General features: G+C 40.0%; 1 protein-coding gene across 1 annotated transcript in view; it reads left to right on the plus strand.

Moving 5' to 3' along the window:
- Positions 1 to 18,552, plus strand: part of LOC139721147 (neuralized-like protein 4) — a 44,692-nt gene extending 26,140 nt beyond the window's left edge. The window contains exons 13-28 of the mRNA XM_071632482.1: positions 322 to 400; positions 1,724 to 1,893; positions 2,688 to 2,816; positions 3,652 to 3,797; positions 4,902 to 5,114; positions 6,697 to 6,795; positions 7,467 to 7,607; positions 8,247 to 8,411; positions 9,489 to 9,647; positions 10,756 to 10,935; positions 11,620 to 11,695; positions 12,831 to 12,941; positions 14,277 to 14,412; positions 16,007 to 16,122; positions 16,876 to 17,017; positions 17,742 to 18,552. Of these exons, the coding sequence (XP_071488583.1) occupies positions 322 to 400; positions 1,724 to 1,893; positions 2,688 to 2,816; positions 3,652 to 3,797; positions 4,902 to 5,114; positions 6,697 to 6,795; positions 7,467 to 7,607; positions 8,247 to 8,411; positions 9,489 to 9,647; positions 10,756 to 10,935; positions 11,620 to 11,695; positions 12,831 to 12,941; positions 14,277 to 14,412; positions 16,007 to 16,122; positions 16,876 to 17,017; positions 17,742 to 17,946 (2,267 nt within the window). The 3' untranslated portion in view covers positions 17,947 to 18,552. The remainder of the gene's footprint in view (positions 1 to 321; positions 401 to 1,723; positions 1,894 to 2,687; positions 2,817 to 3,651; positions 3,798 to 4,901; positions 5,115 to 6,696; positions 6,796 to 7,466; positions 7,608 to 8,246; positions 8,412 to 9,488; positions 9,648 to 10,755; positions 10,936 to 11,619; positions 11,696 to 12,830; positions 12,942 to 14,276; positions 14,413 to 16,006; positions 16,123 to 16,875; positions 17,018 to 17,741) is intronic.
- Positions 18,553 to 19,132: the final 580 nt, after the last annotated feature.

Raw genomic sequence — 19,132 nt, forward strand, 5'->3', positions numbered from 1 at the left:
GTTCTCAGATTTGACAGGTGCTAAAAAGAATACATTCCTGTCCAGTGAATATTATGGTCTTTATGATTACCAGATAAAATGAAGAAAGAAAGAAATTACAGTCAACACCTTACTTAAGTCGAATCCAAAGGGACCAGAGATATCCCTTCGACTTCTGTGAATTTCAACTTACATAATAGCAATAACACATATTTGTATCCACCCAAGGTCAAATTTTTCTTTGACTTAGCCAATTTTTGGACTTTCGTGAGGTTGACTCAGGCGAGGTTGACTGTATACCGGCATATCCTATAATTGATTGATCCACTGTGTACTCAACAGGTGTAACCACAACCAAGCCAGAGGACATGGAATTCCCAAGCACCATGACGGACCTTGCCTCAAATACGTGGATGCTGAGGTAAATATCAGCACTCTTCTGACTTAGCTGCAAAGCTACCTTGCCTAGATGTTTTAGATATCTTTTAGATATCTTAGATATTTTAGAAAGGTTATATAGGCAGGGCTTTATTTTATCTTAAAGCCAACAACATCATCAAACTGTGAATGAAATTAAGTGGTCATGATGTCATGTTTTATTCATATTTTTTTTCTAACATACTGAAACCAGTCTCTTAATCATTCAAATCATATGAAACATTTATTCGTATCCGGGCAATTACCCCCGGAGGGCAATTACCCCCCGGCCAAATACTGGTTAGTGGTAAGGTAAGAGTAAAGATTAGGGTTAGGGTTAGGTTTAGGGTTAGGAGTTTGGGTTAGGGTTAGGGTTAGGTTCAGGATTAGGATTAGGATTAGGGACAGGGGAAGGGTGCGGGGTAATTGCCCAGGGGGTAATTGCCCTAGACCCCATTTATTAACTAACCTACCTGTTGTATGAATTATATAAAGCATATATACCTGCAGTCAACCAATCTTTTTAGAAATGTGAGTAATAAGAAACATATAATCAAACAGTCAGTTGGTCATGTGAATCATATGAAACATATCAAATGAAATCATATGAAATATTTAATCAACCAGTCTGTTTGTAGTGTGAATCATATGAAACATAATATCAACCAGTGTATTAGTCATGTGAGACACCCATATTTTGTAGTGTTGCTCATCACGGTTTGCTGCCGGCTTCTTACTGGGTTTTGATTCCACCAGAGATGCAGTGGGCCATCTGAGTCTGAACACTAATCAAACAAACTGCTGAATTACCGATAGCTGTCGGCATTCTAGCTTCAGAGATCCCTTCACATGTCATATAAACATGTTGTTCTGTAGATGTTTATTTTTTATAGGGTCCCTACATGATACATTTACTTTCCAAAATACAATGGGTTAAGATGTCATGATCATGTTTAGGGCAAATTGGTATCCTTAATTATCCTAATTACTGGTAGCTGTGAGCATTTTGAGAGCTTAGGAAATTTGTTCAGATGTCATGCAAACCTGTCGCTTCCAAGACATGTGTACTCACCATAGGACCTCCTCATGACACATCCACTTCCCAAAACTCACTGGGTTAAGATGTCATGATCATGTTTAAAGTGAATTGGTATCCTTTTAGTGACAAGCTGTCAATCATGATAAGTTTGATGCTCTTTAAAGATTTGAGACCACTCCTCATGCCCCACCCCCACCCCCAAATCCTCTATTCCTATACAAATATGGTATTGCCGCTTTAAGTTCCATGAATGTCTTTGTGTATGTGTGTGTGACTGGCCCACCCCAGTGGGGCCTCTCTGATGCAGGAGGGCTTCACAGTCAACCACACCTACTCCCTCGACCTGGACACGCTGGTGGAGGGGCAGCGCATTGGCCTCCTCAAGACAGAAGAGGGAGCCCTTCATTTCTACCTTAACGGCGAGGACAAAGGCGTCGCTTTCACAAACATTCCAGAGAGTGAGATTGTCGTGCTACTTACACTTTCATTCTAGCATTTCTCTGTGTTCGTGTAGCCACTGCCATTTTACAGCTCTCTCAAGTATCTTCTCAGGAGACTTCGTCCCACAATTTTTGCTCTTCACTCTTCTCTTTGTGATGATTGTACATAGGAAAATGCAAATCAGATATCCATTCATGTCATGGGGTTTTGATTTCATTTGTTTCTTCGGGAGGGGGAGTACATATTGTCAGGGATATTTTCAGTGCTTGTTTCTCTACTTATACACATATATAATGACACAGACTAAATGCTTTAATTTATCTTAGGCAATATGCTTCATAATCAAATTACCCATGCACATTTTTCAGACAGTCATATATTAATGAATGCTAGATGAAGATTATGGTGGACATTTCCCTTTGTGTGCACGGCTTGCTGCTAAGTCAGGCAAAGCATAGAGAAGTTGTTTGAGTCACCATGAACCCCCAATCAGAAGCAAATGCCTATTCCACATCTGTGCTAACATACAGACACAAACAATTCGCATATATACAAAATATTGCCAAAGAGTATTGTTAAGACATAGCAGTACATTGGTAAAGCAAATGAGAAAAGCAGCATATAAACCAGTACCATGACACAAGTTATGTCAGGAAATATCATTTAAATGCTGATGCTCATCTTTTAAATGCTGATTGACTCTAGATTTTGAGAAATGATTTCATAGTCTAATTTGGCAAGTATATCTATACATGAAGTGACAATGTCTTTCATGTATGATAGTGATTTTTTTTTTCTGTTCTTTTGACAGCTGTTTACTGTGTAATAGATCTGTATGGACAATGTGCCCAGATCTCAGTGTACGACAGGACAGCCATCCTGTCTGAAAATCAATTCATCTTGCCTCCCCCCTCAGTACCGCCTGAAACCATCCTAACAGGTGAGTCTACACAGTAGAGTCAGCCTACTGGTATGTTCAATGAAGAAAATTATGTTTGCCCTGTTGTCGAGTCATAATGCTTCGGATGATGACAGCGACAAAGATGAAAAGTATGATATAGAGAATATCCGTGGTTCCTTTTTTTCCAACATGCTTGTTGAATTACAGATCAGCAATTGCGATCTTACAAATTTCATTTGCAGAGGGAGGCAAATCAGAGAAAGTTCACAGCTTAATGTTGTTCTATTGTTTATATATTCACTCGTTAGTTCATGTGATCATTCCATCTATGGTGAAAAGTGGGATGTCCCAGGTTGATACCACTGCTGACAAGATGATAGTCATGGGAAGCTAAATAACCACAATAGGTTGTTTTCATATACCTGTTTTTTTTTTCATGCTTGTAAAAGACAAATTCACCATGTGTTACATGGAAAAGAACAACAATTGTGATAATGTCATGCTAATGTGGAGGTTTTTGACTTGTGATTTCTTTGCGAGTTCTTGCGTTAGTAAGCAAATGCTAGAAAAATGCTGATTTTGATATCTATTGTATTTTGACTGAAACCCTACTTGTTTGAGCAACTTCCAGCATTTTTGGTTTCGGCTTACCCTATTGACAGCTACCTCAAATATATCTAAAGACAAGTGAAATAAAGAAATATGTCTTCTAATTTCTTCTAGAAGTAACGAAAATGTATAAAAACATACGCAGACACTCACACACACACACACACACACACACACAGACACTCACACATACGCACAGACACTCAAACACACACACACACCCCGTATGGAAAGCAATCATCGTTGTATGCACTTTGACCCCAAGTACCTGGCTTGCCGCACAAGTTCCACCCATGCTGCGGCACCAACGTCTCCATCTCCGAAGACTTCGCCACGGCAACAAGGACAGAAGCCTTCAACAATGGTCTCGTCTTTAGCTCCAAGCCCCTCATCGAAGGAGATTTCTTTGAGGTGAGAGATGGTCTCTGGAAGTTTGCTTTCGGAGGTTCAAGTTTTTATTTTGTGCTTGCAGGGCATCCAACTATTGGATCTTTTTTGGTAAAGGAGATGAATCATACATTATTCAAAAATCTATCTTTTTTATAATGGTCATTATGTAAAATTTCAACTTGACAATTTTCATTTTATATTGTAGTAAGGCACCTTTAATATATACAATGTATGTTGCCGTGCATCACAAAACCAACAAAAAGTCGCACCCCTTGAGTTTACGTGAGGACTCCAAAAAGGTGAAATGGGTTAACCAAGTGAATTTTGAGTTTGTCATGTTTTCTGGAAGAGCTATTCTTCTTCTAGATTATTCCCAAATTTGGGATCATAAGATGAATGGGAAAGTGTGTTTTCAGCAGTTTTTCCTACAACCTTATTTTTGTAGAGTAGTGTGATCAGGTATGTCTTAGAGGCCATTTTTCATTTCGTGAAAATCCTTTGCACACTCTTCACTTTCAACTCTAATAACTTTTGACAGGATAATGCTACTGCTTTGAAAGTTAGCATTAATCATAGACAGAATGGATTGATAGAGCATGCTCGTGTCAGCTTAATCTAATAATCCCTTCTTTGTTGTCTACATGTTGTTTACATCCTGGTTTGTTTTTTGTTTTTTGTCCCATTCTTTGCACAGCTACCCCAGCTTGGTGAAGACAAGTGCTTGAATAGACCCTATCCTTCAGAGCCTTTTTTTTTCAGTTCACACTTTTCCAGAGTGTGTGCTTTCTTTTCAATGTTTAGATAGGTTAGGAGAGTCCATTTTAATTGAGTTATACATCATTGTAAAGCTTAGAGTCTGCTGTCTGCTCTTTCAGGATCTGTCCTTGACTAAAATTCCATGTCTGGCAACTTTTTGTTGGTTTTGTGATGCAGGGTCACGTATGTCAAAGGAAATTTTTAAAAAGCGAGATTATTGCTTTTTCTTATTTTATCAGATGGTCCTGCTCATTATTCAAAAGAGCCATGGGTATTGGACAAACTGTATATGTTCTCATGCAAAGTTTCCCTCGTAACCAGTTAAAAAAAGTGTATGTTTTATTTCTTTTCGACATTTGTCTTTTGTAGGTCCAAGTGGACAGACTAGCCCGTCACTGGTCAGGGTCACTCTGTGTAGGGCTGACCACCTTCCATCCAGATGACCCCATCTTGGCTGAGCCCTTGGCGACCACGACCTCTGACCTGAGGGCAAAGGGCACGTGGGTCATGCAGGGGTCAGAAGTCAGGAAGAATGGAGCCACCATCAGGTCAAACTATGGACCAACGCTAGAGAGATTAGAGGTAAGAGCGCTTTGTGAAAAATCAGCCATCGAAATGGAGTGATAGACTTCTGTGATATGTAGATTTCTGTGACAGAGACCCATCACCTTTGGAGGTATAACCTGTTGCTTTTAGAAAATTTCAGATGGTATTCAAGAATGCCATGCTATATTCGAATGTACATATTTGATTTGATTTATTCTCTGTACTCTGTATGCCTGTTTTTAAGATATGTGCATCAATTTTCTGCAATTTCATTAACATTGTTCAAAATAACAGTAATATGACTGTTTTCAACAATTGTCATCAGATATGGGTATACAATATATTTGTAATATAATTACATGAGTTACATCTTAATTCGCATACAGAACGACTGCAAAGAATAAGCACAAAGCTCAAAGCAGGACACTTATTTAACTTTCTTCCAGACTATCAAATCGGTTGAATTGAGCAAAAAGTGATACTATTGGACAGCCCGAATAATTGTTCGTCTGACATGCTCAAAAGTGACTGGTATGCAGCCATTAATTGTAAACCCTGTATATATTGTTCTTGGAGTGTCATTACATGACAATGTTATGTAAACATGATGATGTGACTACTTGTTAAACTATTACAGTACTCTCCGCGTAATCGGATATCGCTTAAACGGGTACTCCGTTTACTTGGGTAGAAATGTCAAAATCAGTTCCAATGTACATTAAAATTACCTGATAATCGGGTTGCTTCTCCGCATAAACGGGTAAATAATTTTCGTCTAATCTAATTTCTACCCACATTTTATCGCAGATATAATGCTTTTAGAAATCATGAATGTCAAAATTTCCACGGCTAATCACATTCTCTGCTTAATTTGCAAAGAAGACGGATCATTTTGCGAGTGATTAAACATGACAACACATGTACCAGTATACCGACTTGCCACATGTAAACGAACATTACACATGTAGCTGGCACTCACAATTGCATAGTCAATCAGGAGTTCAACACACTTGCACTCCTCCCTTGCTCCGCAATATTTCACAATACGAGAAGTTTGCAATGAAAATCAGGTCATGCACCAGCTTTTTTAATTTTGCTTTTCCCCAGTCACTTCTCAAAAAGTAACCCGATGTTCTACGTGAGAGAAGTGTTCATTTTGGAAAACGCCTGCTTGTTAGCGAGGAGTCCATATTCAAACAACAAAGTTTTCTGAAAACATATTTGTCCATAAAAAGAGTGTATGTTATTGCTTGTGACTGAGCAAGTGTAAGGTATGTATAATGTGCTGTGCAAGCACGCATGTTAAGCATTCAGTGTAGATGTTCGGTGCAGTGTACAATGCATTATGTACCTACACATTGTGTGTGTCAATTGTGAATGAGACGTGTTCTTCTGTTAATCGGGTACTCCGCTTAATTGGTTAAGAAACGCTCTGCTAGAGCCTACCCGATTATGCGGAGCGTACTGTACTGACAATTGTATCAATTATGAACTCAGTGAAGATTATTCTTTGTATATCATTTCACAACATGTTGATGTGACTACTTGTTAAACTGTCGCTGACAAATGCTGCTTCTTCTCAACAAAAAAGCTTGTCCCCATTGTTGCTCTGTTGTAGGTGGGTCATAGGGTTGGGGTGAGGTTGACCCCAGACCGCTGTATGCACATCGTCGTCAATGGGGAGGACTTGGGGCCAGCAGCGGTGGACATACCCCAGGTGATAAACAGTGATCAATAGACCTTGAGAGACACATCATAGTATGGCATACAACCTGACATTTGGGTTTTCTAATGACACAGTGGAATTCAGATTCCCATATTTACTGTGCCAACTTTGTAAACCATAATTACAATTGAAGAGTTTGTTCGCAAAATCCGATAAGTCCATTTTTGAAGATTTTGAAGTACGGTCTCTGTCATAAGGTACAAAATAATACCTTTTAAATGATATATTGGTCACTACATATAAAGGTACATTTTTGAAGTTATGGTCAAAAGAAGCAAAAATTTTCTTAGTATTCTCTTTATTTTTCTTGACCTTTAATCGCAAATATCTCCATTTGGCAAATATGGACTTATCGGGTTTTGCGAACAAACTCTTCAATTGCACATCCAACCAAGTTCTACCTGCCTATCTTTTATTTATTTTTTTAATCAGTTGTGTATTTCAAAGCATATATTGAGCTTTTATTTGTTTTCAATCAGATTATGATATCAAATTCTGAAACCATTGTATGAAACTCCACATCATTCTGGAAGGGGAAAACTGAAGATATAGATGGATGGATACACACTCACAGTTTCATTGGTCCTGTATGGTCTGTATTAAAATCATTGTGACATTTTTTCCTTTCTCTGTCTCTTTGCCCTTGTACTCTGGGCTTGCAGGGTGTGTATGCTATTGTAGAGTTGTACGGGAGAGTGGAGAGTGTGCACTTGATCAGTTCATCCGTCAGTCTCCCCAATGAACCCTTGAGGCCGCCCTCCATCTCATCAAACAGTGAAGAAGAACAAGACTCAGAAAAGGAGGTACGTGAGTTTGATATGAGAAAGGTATCTTTGTCATACTCAACATGACTAAACTCACAGGGGGGAGAGCAGTTGCATTGAAATATCACAGGTTGTATTGTTCCTGCTTTTTGCCCGTTGAGGACGAGTCCCGAGTATACTCGGGCAGGGGTCTATGGGAAATGCGTGTTGTAGTAAAATTAGCCCCTCCTCAATGGGTTAAGACTTGTACTTGTCAGCCGAAGATGTTCAGTACTATTGGAAAAGCAGGAGTGGCATTTGAAATGATCACTGCAAATGAAAGCTCAACATCTGAAAGGGATGGCATAGTGTTGATGAGATGAGGATTGGGCTTTTAACTTTATGCGAGATTCTAGGAAACCACTCATGAAGTGTTACGGAGCCGTTCCAAGAGGAATTCAAAGGTTATGTGATGAAAATTGGTTTTGAAATAGCTGAGATATCCAAAAACAAAGTAAAACAAAGTGCAAAGCGTGGAAGAGGTCCCTTCCCCCTCCCCTCCCCTGGAATCTAATTAGAGGGAAGCAGTCAGCTATGTTGCAGAAACAATTTGAAAACAAAATTATTAATTGTATTTCAAAGTCAATTGTGAGCAATTCTGCTGAATCACATTACCGTGTACACCACTTGTCATGCCAGGATGCCTCGACAACGTCAGAAAAGGCGCCCGCCATCTGTTTCCATGACAACCATGGAAAGAACATCTCCCTGTGCAATAACAGCCTGACAGCCAAGAGGATCGGGAGCTACCACCAGGGGGTTGTGGTCGGAGCAAAGCCGCTACCCCGAAAACAAATGTTTGAGGTGAGATTAGTCACACTAACTTGTATTCTCAAAGTCAAGTTTGGAATAAATTTGAGCTCAACTCGGATGTCGGACCAGAGAGGAATAGCAAAGTAGAGAAAAGAAGGTGTCATTTTTTTTTCTGTCATCATTTTTTTTTTTTTTTTTTGTAAGATAGTCAAGTTGTTGGAAAGTTTCCTCCAGTTCGTGACAGCAAGTACTTTCTGGAAGGGTAAGTTCAGAGCAGAGCAATCATCATATTGATGTGTAACCCTTTCTGTGCCGGGGCTGTGGACATTGTTGTGTACAATGCCATGGGGTGTTCTGTGCCAACCAGCGCTTGAAAGCACACACAGGGTTAATGAGCTAAGCTGAGAGCACTCATTTAAAGGGGACCTCCAGAGGATTTTCAGACTTTAACATCTGAACAACTATAAATAAGTCATACTGAGTACTGAGTACTGAGTACTGAGTACTGAGTACTGGGATGAGGAACAGTAATGTTTTCAAAATTTATAACAAATTGCAATGACCAAGGATGATGACTTGGGAGCCTCACCATAAGAATGCATGACTTGGGGCTGAAGGAAGCAGAACAAAAGAAGAAGGCATGCATAGATTCTACATTGGTGAACTTGTTAAGCAAGTGGTATTGTAAGGAATTACACTGCTACATTTTGGAAATATGTGAGGCTCCTATATCATCCACACTGTTCAGTGTAATTTGTTTAAGATTTTCAAATTATTAGTTTCTCTGCTCAAGGACCACAATAAATTCCACATGTCCATACATGGAGCTGTTGATTTATGTACTACATGATGTGAAATTTTGAAAATGGTCTGGAATGTCCCTTTAACCTCATACTGAACATGCTCTTAATAACATTGATTTCTGTTTTTGTCTGATAACACTCACAGCTGTGTTTAGTAGTCAAGTATTCTTTCAAAAAGTTATGATGTCTAGAGATGCGTAACATCTATGGGAACTGTCATAGTGAAGCCGTATGAGCACAGCCCTGTTTTAATTCCTTCTAGAGGCACCAAAAAAATTCTATTCCTGCTTCATGTGTTTTCTTTGTCATCTTCTTTCGACATCAGGTCCAGATTGACAGGCTCAACGAACACTGGACGGGTTCCATCAAGATCGGAGTGACCGGGACATCTCCGGACAAGCTGACCTTTCCTGCCACGGCATCAGCCATCAAGAAGTACTCCTGGGTTGTACAGGGAGAGTCTGTGTTCCACAATGCCAAGAAAGTAAGTTCCAGCCCTCCCTATCTAACCCTAGCCCTGGATTGTCGTATTTGATATTTAGGAAATGAATGGAACAAAATGTGACTGAACAAAAAAAGTAGTTACGATATTGATAGCTCTATACACCCTCATCATTTTGCAGCTGAACCAATGGTTATTTTACAAACTTTCTACAAAGATAGTCCTAGTCTTCTGAAAGGAATGCAGGATCTTTCATACTTGAATGCAGCAAAGCTTCTTTTTTTTTGGGACGGGATGTAGCATCCCATTGAATCAGCCCTCGGGATGTACTCTCAATACACATCATCTTTCATTGCACAATAAAACGTTGATGTGCAAAGATTGAAAAATAAGCCAAATATATTGATGTGTAGGTGACATATATTGAGTGATTGTATCCCCTGAACAGAGTTCATAGGATACTATGGATTTGGCCTCGTTGCGCCGCGTCTGCCACCGCTGCGTCCGCCGCCGCCGCGTCCGCCGCAGAGATTTTCTTGTGAGCGCTCTACTGGCTGCAGTTCTTCTTAGATCATCTTCAAATTTGGCATGAAGGTGTATTATGGTAAAACGAAGACGCCTATTGATTTTGGTGATGGCGCCCTCGCTTTTTCCGTCTTTATACATGAAAAGGTAAATTTGACAGGGTCTGCTTGTGTGTGCGACGCTGGCCTTGTTTCTTGACCGATTTTTTTCAAATTTGGTATGTAAATGTATCATAGTCAAATCTATACACCTATACCTATTGATACCTATTGATAATAATCACAGTTTTGCTATACTGTAAACATCCGTATTTTTGTGTGAATGATTTTTTCACACTGAGCGGCTCAAAAACATATTCGCGGGTCCTTGAATTCATGCTGCACAATGTCAACCTATTCAAAATGTGGAGACAAAATTGTGAAAATATTTTCACAGGTTTTGGAATTTGCACTAGCCAACAGTAGCACAAAATGCACGAAAATTGATGTACCGTGAAAATTTCTGCATTTACAGTAGTATACTGCATCTAAATTGAATGGCTTTTTACAGTGATAACTCAACCCTTATTCTGATTTTCAGTTGGGTACCAGGTAATCCACTCTGTGTAATTTCATTGACATTACAGGTCAGAGGTCATTACGGTCCAAACCTCGACACACTGAAGGAAGGGAGTATCGTTGGCCTGGTGGTGCACAGCGAGGGCTCACTTCACCTCCACATAGACGGCAGGGATTATGGGATAGCCGCCGAGGATGTGGCCTCGCCGTGCTACGTGTTGGTGGATCTGTACGGCCAGTGTGAACAGGTGAGCAGAGACATGTGGGATTTGACATCTCAGACTCTTTGTCCATGACATAAACTTGTTCAAACGTTTTTGTCTGTGCCAGTATAGAAATGATGCCCAGGTCTGAGTGCGTCAGTGGGAATTGTGTGCATAAGATAACTATGGAATTGTTTAGCCCATGAGATGCAATTGAGTGAGCTTGACTAGATTCCATAGTTACCACATGCTAATTACCACATGCACACAATTCCTACTGACGCACGAAAAGACATGAGCATCATCTGTTTGATAGAATGGTAGATAGATTTTTGCCGTAACTCCATTGTTTTCATCATACTTCTGACAATTACTGATGCTTGGCAAATTTGGTGGATGTATTTCCTTTTTTCTTGCCATGGATGCAAACCATGCATCAATAATTACTGGATGCATGGCTAGCCATGTTTTGCAAAGTGTGTGAACGCTTGCTAGATGTGTCCCCACAAGCTTGTCAATGTCTTAGTGTGAGAAATATCAGATGCTAATAGAAAGCAGTCAAAATGTTCCCACAAATTTGAGTTGTGGTACCTGGTTTTATAGCTTATTGAATCACATTGCATGCAAACGAATAGTATGGAGAAGCATTCTACAAGAAACCAAACGTTATCAACCATGGCCTGATTTTGACCTTTGACTTCTGTGTTCTTTCCCCGCTATGGTTGCTAGGTGACGGTCGTAACAGAAGCTCTAGCTGCAGTTGGAGGCTTACAGGACGAGAGAGAAAAGGCTGTTTTAGAAAATGGTAAGGAGAGCAACATTGTGTCATGGGCATATACTGTATACGGCATATGTTGTAGTAAGCGAGTCTACTTTCAGCACTAAACCTAGTACTTCTAGCACAAAACCTATTTACATATGTGACCCTGCATCACAAAACCAACAAAAAGTCGCCAGATATGGATTTCTGGTCAAGGGCAAATTCTAAAAGAGCAGACTCTAAGCTTTAAAATGATGTATAACTCAATTCAATTGGACTCTCCTGACCTATCTAAATATTGGAAAGGAAGCACAAAGTCAGGAAAAGTGTGAACTGAGAAAAGAGGCTTGGAAGTAAAGGGTCTATTCAAGCGCTTCACCTTTACCAAGCTGCGCTAGCCATGCGATGAATTGGACAAAATAGGATGTTAACCACCGGAGTAGTAACAATGAAGGGATTATTATATTATACTGAAATCAAGCATGCTTTATCGCATCATCGCTTCTAAAGTTATTAGAGTTGAAAGTGAAGAGTGTGTACAGGGTTTTTAAGAAATGAAAAGGGGACTCTTCTAGACACATTTAATCTCACTATTCTATAAAAAAAGGGGTTTGAGAAAAACTGCTAAAAACACAGTTTCCTGTTTGTTTTATGATCCCAAACTTAAACATAATGTAGAAGTCTTGCTCTTTTAGAAAATATAAAAAACTCAAGATTGGCTATGTTGAACCATTTCATCTATTTTCAGTCCTCACACAAAATCACTGCGTGAGACTTTTTGTTTGTTTTGTGATGCACGGTCACATATATTCTGCTGCGCTACAATAACTACTGATAAACTTACGCAATAGTGAACAGTCGAATGAAGAGATGTATTTTTAAGTCTTAATCTGAATGATGGTACTGCTGGTGATTACCTAACTTCTAATTGGTAACGTAATTTCATAGTTTTTGGGCTGCGGCCCATTATTCTATAATTATCACATTTTGGCGGTCCATTGAGGATTTCCTGATTCTAATGGTAAATCATTTCACAGTTTGGGGGCTGCTGCATGCTATTTGATGATCACCATTTTTTGCGTTTGTGGTCCAGGAATGAGACTGAGATGAAATGACGACATGCCCAGTCCTGACTCCACTCTTTTGAGTCTCTTTGTCCCCCTTCTCTATCCCCACACAGGTCTGAAGGAGAACTCGCCCCTGTCATCTTACCACCCCATGGTAGTGACGGCCAGGGACTGCGACTACCAGAAACTGTGCAATAGGTTCAAGACTTCGCTGGGACTGCCAGGTGAGGGTTCGCAGCCCGTTGGTTGACCCCCTGATCACATAACATAGATAGTGCCATTTGGGTCTCGTAATCCATGTTTTAAGTTTCCATATGGACATCACTGATAAGATCAGTTACCACATGTGTCGGGAATATACTGTAAGGCAAGATATTTTCATGGCATGAAATTTTGCAAATTGCCACTGGCATTCAGTGCAAATAGTGTAGACAAGAACTTTTGCGTGCATTTTAATTTCACGAATCTTGGCTCTCGCGAAATTTGTGAAATTGAAATGCACACAAACATTTGTGGTTTTACAGTATGCGCGTGAGAGGAAGGTTGCACTATACGCACTATGCTGCTGTATGTGTCATTTATCAAGTTGGAGTAATAACCTTTGCATGTGTGACTATCAGCATAGCCCATCTCCTGTCAGAAAATGACAGTAGAGTAGGATCTCCCATGATTCATATGTCCAGATTTAGTTATTACTAATTTTGCTGCTGTTGATGGCCAAGAAAATGGCAGCATTTATAAACCATGTCACCAAAGTATCGATAATAGATAAGAATTACCCACTTCAACCCAACAGCCTACCCGAGGATTGGTTTGAAATTGCTGGATGTAGCAAGAACCCATTTAGTCAAATGCACCCAGGTACAATCCAGTGTTTAAAACAACAAAAGCAACAACTTACCAAAACCTGCTTATCAGCACTCTAACAACAGATCTTATTCTATCCGAAAGAAATATATGCTGTACATTACTGTATGAGCTGAAATGTTCACGTACAGATATTTTCGCGAATTGCTACTTGGAGGACATTTTTGCATGTTGTTAATTTCGCGGTTGCGAGGGTCAAACTGAACTTACTTATTGTCGCGTTGTTATTTTCGCGTGTTGTTATTTTTGCAGTTCAAAGGCGATTCACGAAATTCGCGAAAATAAAACCACCGCAAAAATTTCAGCTCGTACAGTACTGTACGAGCTGAAATTTTTGCGTACAGATATTTTTGCGAATTGCTACTTGGAGGACATTTTCGTGTGTTGTTAATTTCGCGGTTGCGAGGGTCTAACTGAACTTACTTATTTGCGCGTTATTTTCGTGTGTTGTTATTTTCGCGATTCAAAAGTGATTCGCGAAATTCGCGAAAATAAAACCACCGCGAAAATTTCAGTTCGTACAGTATATGGGCACAGAAATGTAGAAGAAAAAAAGCACAATGTTTTGAATTTGGCTGATTATGTTCTTATTTCCTGTGACTTCTCGTAAATGAAATCACGTAGCATCAAGGGCATTTTCCATGGGTGTGTTGTTCACTGATATCATATTGGACGTTGTCTTTGAATTCCAGCTGCATACTTTGAGGCCAAGAGCAAGTGCTACTGCCCGGCTTGCCACAAACTCCACGGCGAGGAGGAGTACAGCACCAAGGGGGACCCACCCCGGGGCTACACCAGGCCACTGCGCTGGTGCAAATTCACCCTCAGGTGAGTTGCAGGGACACACCCCCCTCTCAGAAATGGATGACAAACGCAATGGAGGGAAAAGGAGAAGCCAGATGCAGGTCTTGCGGCAAACACAGCCGCTTGGATTCACAGTTACACCTTGTGGTCCGTTTGACAAGGCATTAGCAATGGACTGATTCGTTCATATGTATCCGTGCATAACAGTATGACAAAGGTTGTTCCAGTTGATCAGGAAAATTATCGGACACATGAGTTTAGCGTTGTAAATGAATTTAAATTTTTTCTATTTGTTGTATCAAAAATAGTAATGCAGGGTTTGAAATTGGCGATGGTCCGCTGGCCATTGGCCACCCGAAATCACGTCGGACGAGCTAAAAATCATAAAATTCTGAAGTTACTAGTTCGTCTGGCTAGCCAAAATATTGCTTCAGTGTCAAAATTGATTCTAAGTAGTCCGCCTGGCTAGTTTTAAAAAAAGTGCGACCCCTGTAATGTTAAACCATAAAGTATAATTTGCTTTTTGTCCCCGCTGAACGAGTTCGAGCAGGGGACTATGAAACGGGCTCCGTACGTGTGTGTGTCCGTCCGTCTGTCCGTCCGTCCGTCCGTCTGTGCGTCCGTGTGTGATCAAATTATTCAATTTGCTACTTCTCTGTCATTTATGAGCCAATTTTAATTCTGTTTGCTTTATATGATAGCACTACATGGGAGCTTTGAAACTTCTACACAGAATTTCAGTTGTGATCTTTGACCTTGACCTTTGACCTATATTGTACATTTTGCTTCAAAATGCTACTCCTTCGCCATTTCTAACCCGATTTCGATTCCGTTTGCTTAGTGTGATGGCACTAGGTGAGCGCTTCAAAACTTGTACACAGAATTTTGACCTTTGACTTCTTTGACCTTTGACCTTGATTTTTGACCTATATTGTACATTGGCTACAAAATGCTACTCCTTCGCCATTTCTAACCCGATTTCGATTCCGTTTGCTTAGTGTGATGGCACTAGGTGAGCGCTTCAAAACTTCTACACAGAATTTTGACCTTTGACTTCTTTGACCTTTGACCTTGATTTTTGACCTATATTGTACATTGGCTACAAAATGCTACTCCTTCGCCATTTCTAACCCGATTTTGATTCTGTTTGCTTTATGTGATGGCACTAGGTGAGGGCTTCAAAACTTCTACACAGAATTTTGACCTTTGACTTCTTTGACCTTTGACCTTGATTTTTGACCTATATTGTACATTGGCTACAAAATGCTACTCCTTCGTCATTTCTAACCCGATTTCGATTCTGTTTGCTTTATGTGATGGCACTAGGTGAGGGCTTCAAAACTTCTACACAGAATTTTGACCTTTGACTTCTTTGACCTTTGACCTTGATTTTTTACCTATATTGTACATTTTGCTACTAAATGCTACTTCCGGCGGGGACATATATTACGCACCGCGTAATTTCTACTTTTCCTTGTTGTTCTTGCCGAATACCCAAAAATTTTCTGCTCATGGGGAAACAGTACAAATGGTCTGCTCCCGATGCTGACTGAATTGCTCACTGGTGGTTGACTAACCCATATCATGCTGATATACTGTTATGTTTCTCTTCTCACAGACTTCATAATCTCGCAGAAGAGCTGAATGTCTTTGAGAGTTGGCATGTTGCGTATCATGGAACGTCGGTCGGCGCTGTAAGGAAAATTCTTGACAGAGGGACGTTATTACCTCCTGGTACGTCAAACCCAACTTCCATCAAGCGAGGTAGTGCTAATCACAAGAGCCTCAAAGTGGATGGTTCCTAGGCATATTGTGACGCTCTCAGTAAATTTCATCCCAGAATATGTTTGGGTCATCATTATGCAGCAGGCCTGTGCCATGTATGTTACATCTCCCAGACTCACGGTGCCTTTTGGTTTGACTATGAGGAAATCAATGAGCCCTTTGAGAATTTATTTCTTATACTTCCGAAGAGGAGACGGGGTGGGTGATAGAATTTTCATGTTAATTATAAGCTTTTCAACCATGATTTTTATGCTGCAGATATGCTTGATAAATCATTATTCTACAGCTTTTTCATTGCTATGGGTTCACTGTATAAATTATCTCAAGTCCTAAATGGTTGCAATGAATCAGTTTTTGAATGATAATGAGTCATCCACTTATCTACAATTTTCAAGTGTAAGGATTCCACTTTATTTTGGACTGCATCAAACATGAAAGCAGTCTAAGGCCAACTTAAAAGTAAGTGGTGGCGTAGGTCCAAAGATGCATTAAGTCGATTAAAATATACTGGTCAAGTAAGTATACATGAAGGTTGGCATCTGTTCTTGCAAGGTGTTGCAACTACACAGTTAATAAATTGTGATAGAGTATGTTCATTTCAAAATAGTAATCAGTCAGTGTGGAGGTGCAGAGAATCCATATACCAGATGTAACACCCCTACCCTATGGTTTCATCACTCTCCAAATGTCCATCCACCACAGGAGATAACGGTCTTGGTCATCTCTACCAGCCTGAGAGTCTAGGCTCCATCACAAAACCATCAAGGAATCAGGACCTCAAGCAGATATTTGTCTCCCCAACGCTGAAATATGCCGGCTGTGACATCTTCTCACACAAGTGCAAGTGAGTCTTACTCCTCTAAATGTTCCTCTTTTGATACTGCAGTGCAGACATTTTTTTCTCTTTCATTTCATTTCATTTCATGTATTTTCCATATTCAAATGATGAAAAATTATTACATAGGACTAGACATTAGCCGTGGCATGGTGGCCCGGGGCCAATGAAAATTTATGCCGGGCCACCAAATTTCCAAAAAGGCAATTTTTTGTTGGCCCGATCAGGCACGTAATATTCAAAGTGGATTGTTGTGTTTTCGTTTATTTTGGGCCACTACAATTTTTTTTTCTTTTGGCTGCCAAAATTTCAAATTTAAAGATATTAAAGAAAAAAAGTTAGTGTAGAACCCTGTTTATACAAAGTAACAATATATCATGTGCACATTCTTCATTAGAGCAAAACATTCTGTTGGAGTGACTAAACTTTGTTTGTGAAGTTATATCGTTGATTAGCTTATGTAAAAGACTCCGCTCTCGCAACCAGTGAAAACAAAATGTTCAGTCTGTTCTCGCTATTCCTCCCTAGGCACTCAACTCCATTCAGTTCAGTTCAATATGATTTAATTCAATTCTTTTTTTGAAATTAAGTTTAGATAAATATTCAAGTTATTTCCATTAAGTTCAATTCAATTCATTTCAGTATAGATGACTTCACTTCACTCCACATCAGCTGAATTTAATTCATTCAGTTTCATGCTATCATACCTCTTTTTTATGTGTGTTTCCTACAGGTTCATTGACTCCGTTTCCCAGAAGGAGCATTTCGCACGAGTTGCATTCCAGGTCCGGATAAGGCCCGGCTGCTACACCGCTGGTCCGCAGAGCATCGGTCTCAACCACACCATAGACCCATACATAGAGAATAGTGGTATTGAGTGGACCACCAAGGAGACCTCGTCCATCGTGCTCTGTGCTCTGCTGATTGCCATGGAGTGACTCGAATAGTCCCACATGCAAGTAATTGTGTCAGTTAATGATAGGAGACACTCCCACCTATTCAAAGTTGTGTTGGGCAGAAGATGCCATTAACTTTGTATGCCCACCTGAAGAAAGAAAATTGTTTTTACAGACAGCCATTTCGGGGGAAATTGAGGAATAAAAGTTTATTCACATCAGTTTAAAAAGAAAATGTGTTCATTGACTCTTAATACTGCCCAACAAAGGGGATATGCAAGGCACTTTGTGTATATTGGAAATTAATAGGTTGCAGTACATAGGTATACTGGAGTAAAGAGCATAAGCTGATAGAAAAGATATCAGTGTAAGGAAAACTGAACATTGCAATCAAAACTGCAGTTCTTACCTTAATAATGACACCCAATGGTACATCTATCCATGCAGTCAAACACCGGATAGGGGAATTAACAGAGAACTGAAGAAGAAGAAGTGTTCTTTTGAAAGTATTCTTCTTGGCCCAGATTTCAGCTGCAACCTACTCTACTTACAATGGTTTTGAATGCAAGCGCTTCAAATTTGTACCCAGTATTCATGTGATGTACTCAACACCTTTGTGAAATGTGGTAGATATCACTGTCCTATGTAAGTGGCCATATTACTGAATCATCGAAAGCTTTTATTGATCAAATTACTGGCAAAAATTCCATTTCCTCTGAGAGAAACTATGTAGTACCTCTTCCTGAAAGTGTTGAAATTCATGAAATGTTGTCTGTGCAATGCTAGACTGAATCTGCTAGGTGTTTGAGGGTACTATTAACCCATGAGATTCATTATGACCCCAAAGCTAAATTGTGAGCACCCCACCCCCTTATTCTCATGTTTTTGTGTGAGCTCATGTCTTGATAAAGTGGTGGACATTATTACGATAATGCATTGTCGAGCAATCTACAGGCTTATACGGTGTGTGGCAGTGATGTATTCCTCTTCTTCATGTGGCGAAATGTGCCATTCATAAATATGCAAAGGAGCAGGCTTAGGGTGCTAACCCGGTGGAGTGGGCCACCCATCTACCCATGCAGCGAAAATGGGCAAAATGATGCCAACCCCTTGTGGCTCGCCCCAGGTGACAAGCAATAGTCAGCAAACGGTATCAACCAGGCACAATGTGCCAGTGTGAGGAGGAAGAAACGATATATTCCTGTTGAGAATGCACAGTAATTTCTTT

This window comes from Diadema antillarum, unplaced genomic scaffold, assembly GCF_040938485.1.
Source record: "Diadema antillarum isolate AM-2024a unplaced genomic scaffold, OU_Dant_1.0 scf00000013, whole genome shotgun sequence".
Lineage (NCBI taxonomy): Eukaryota > Metazoa > Echinodermata > Echinoidea > Diadematoida > Diadematidae > Diadema > Diadema antillarum.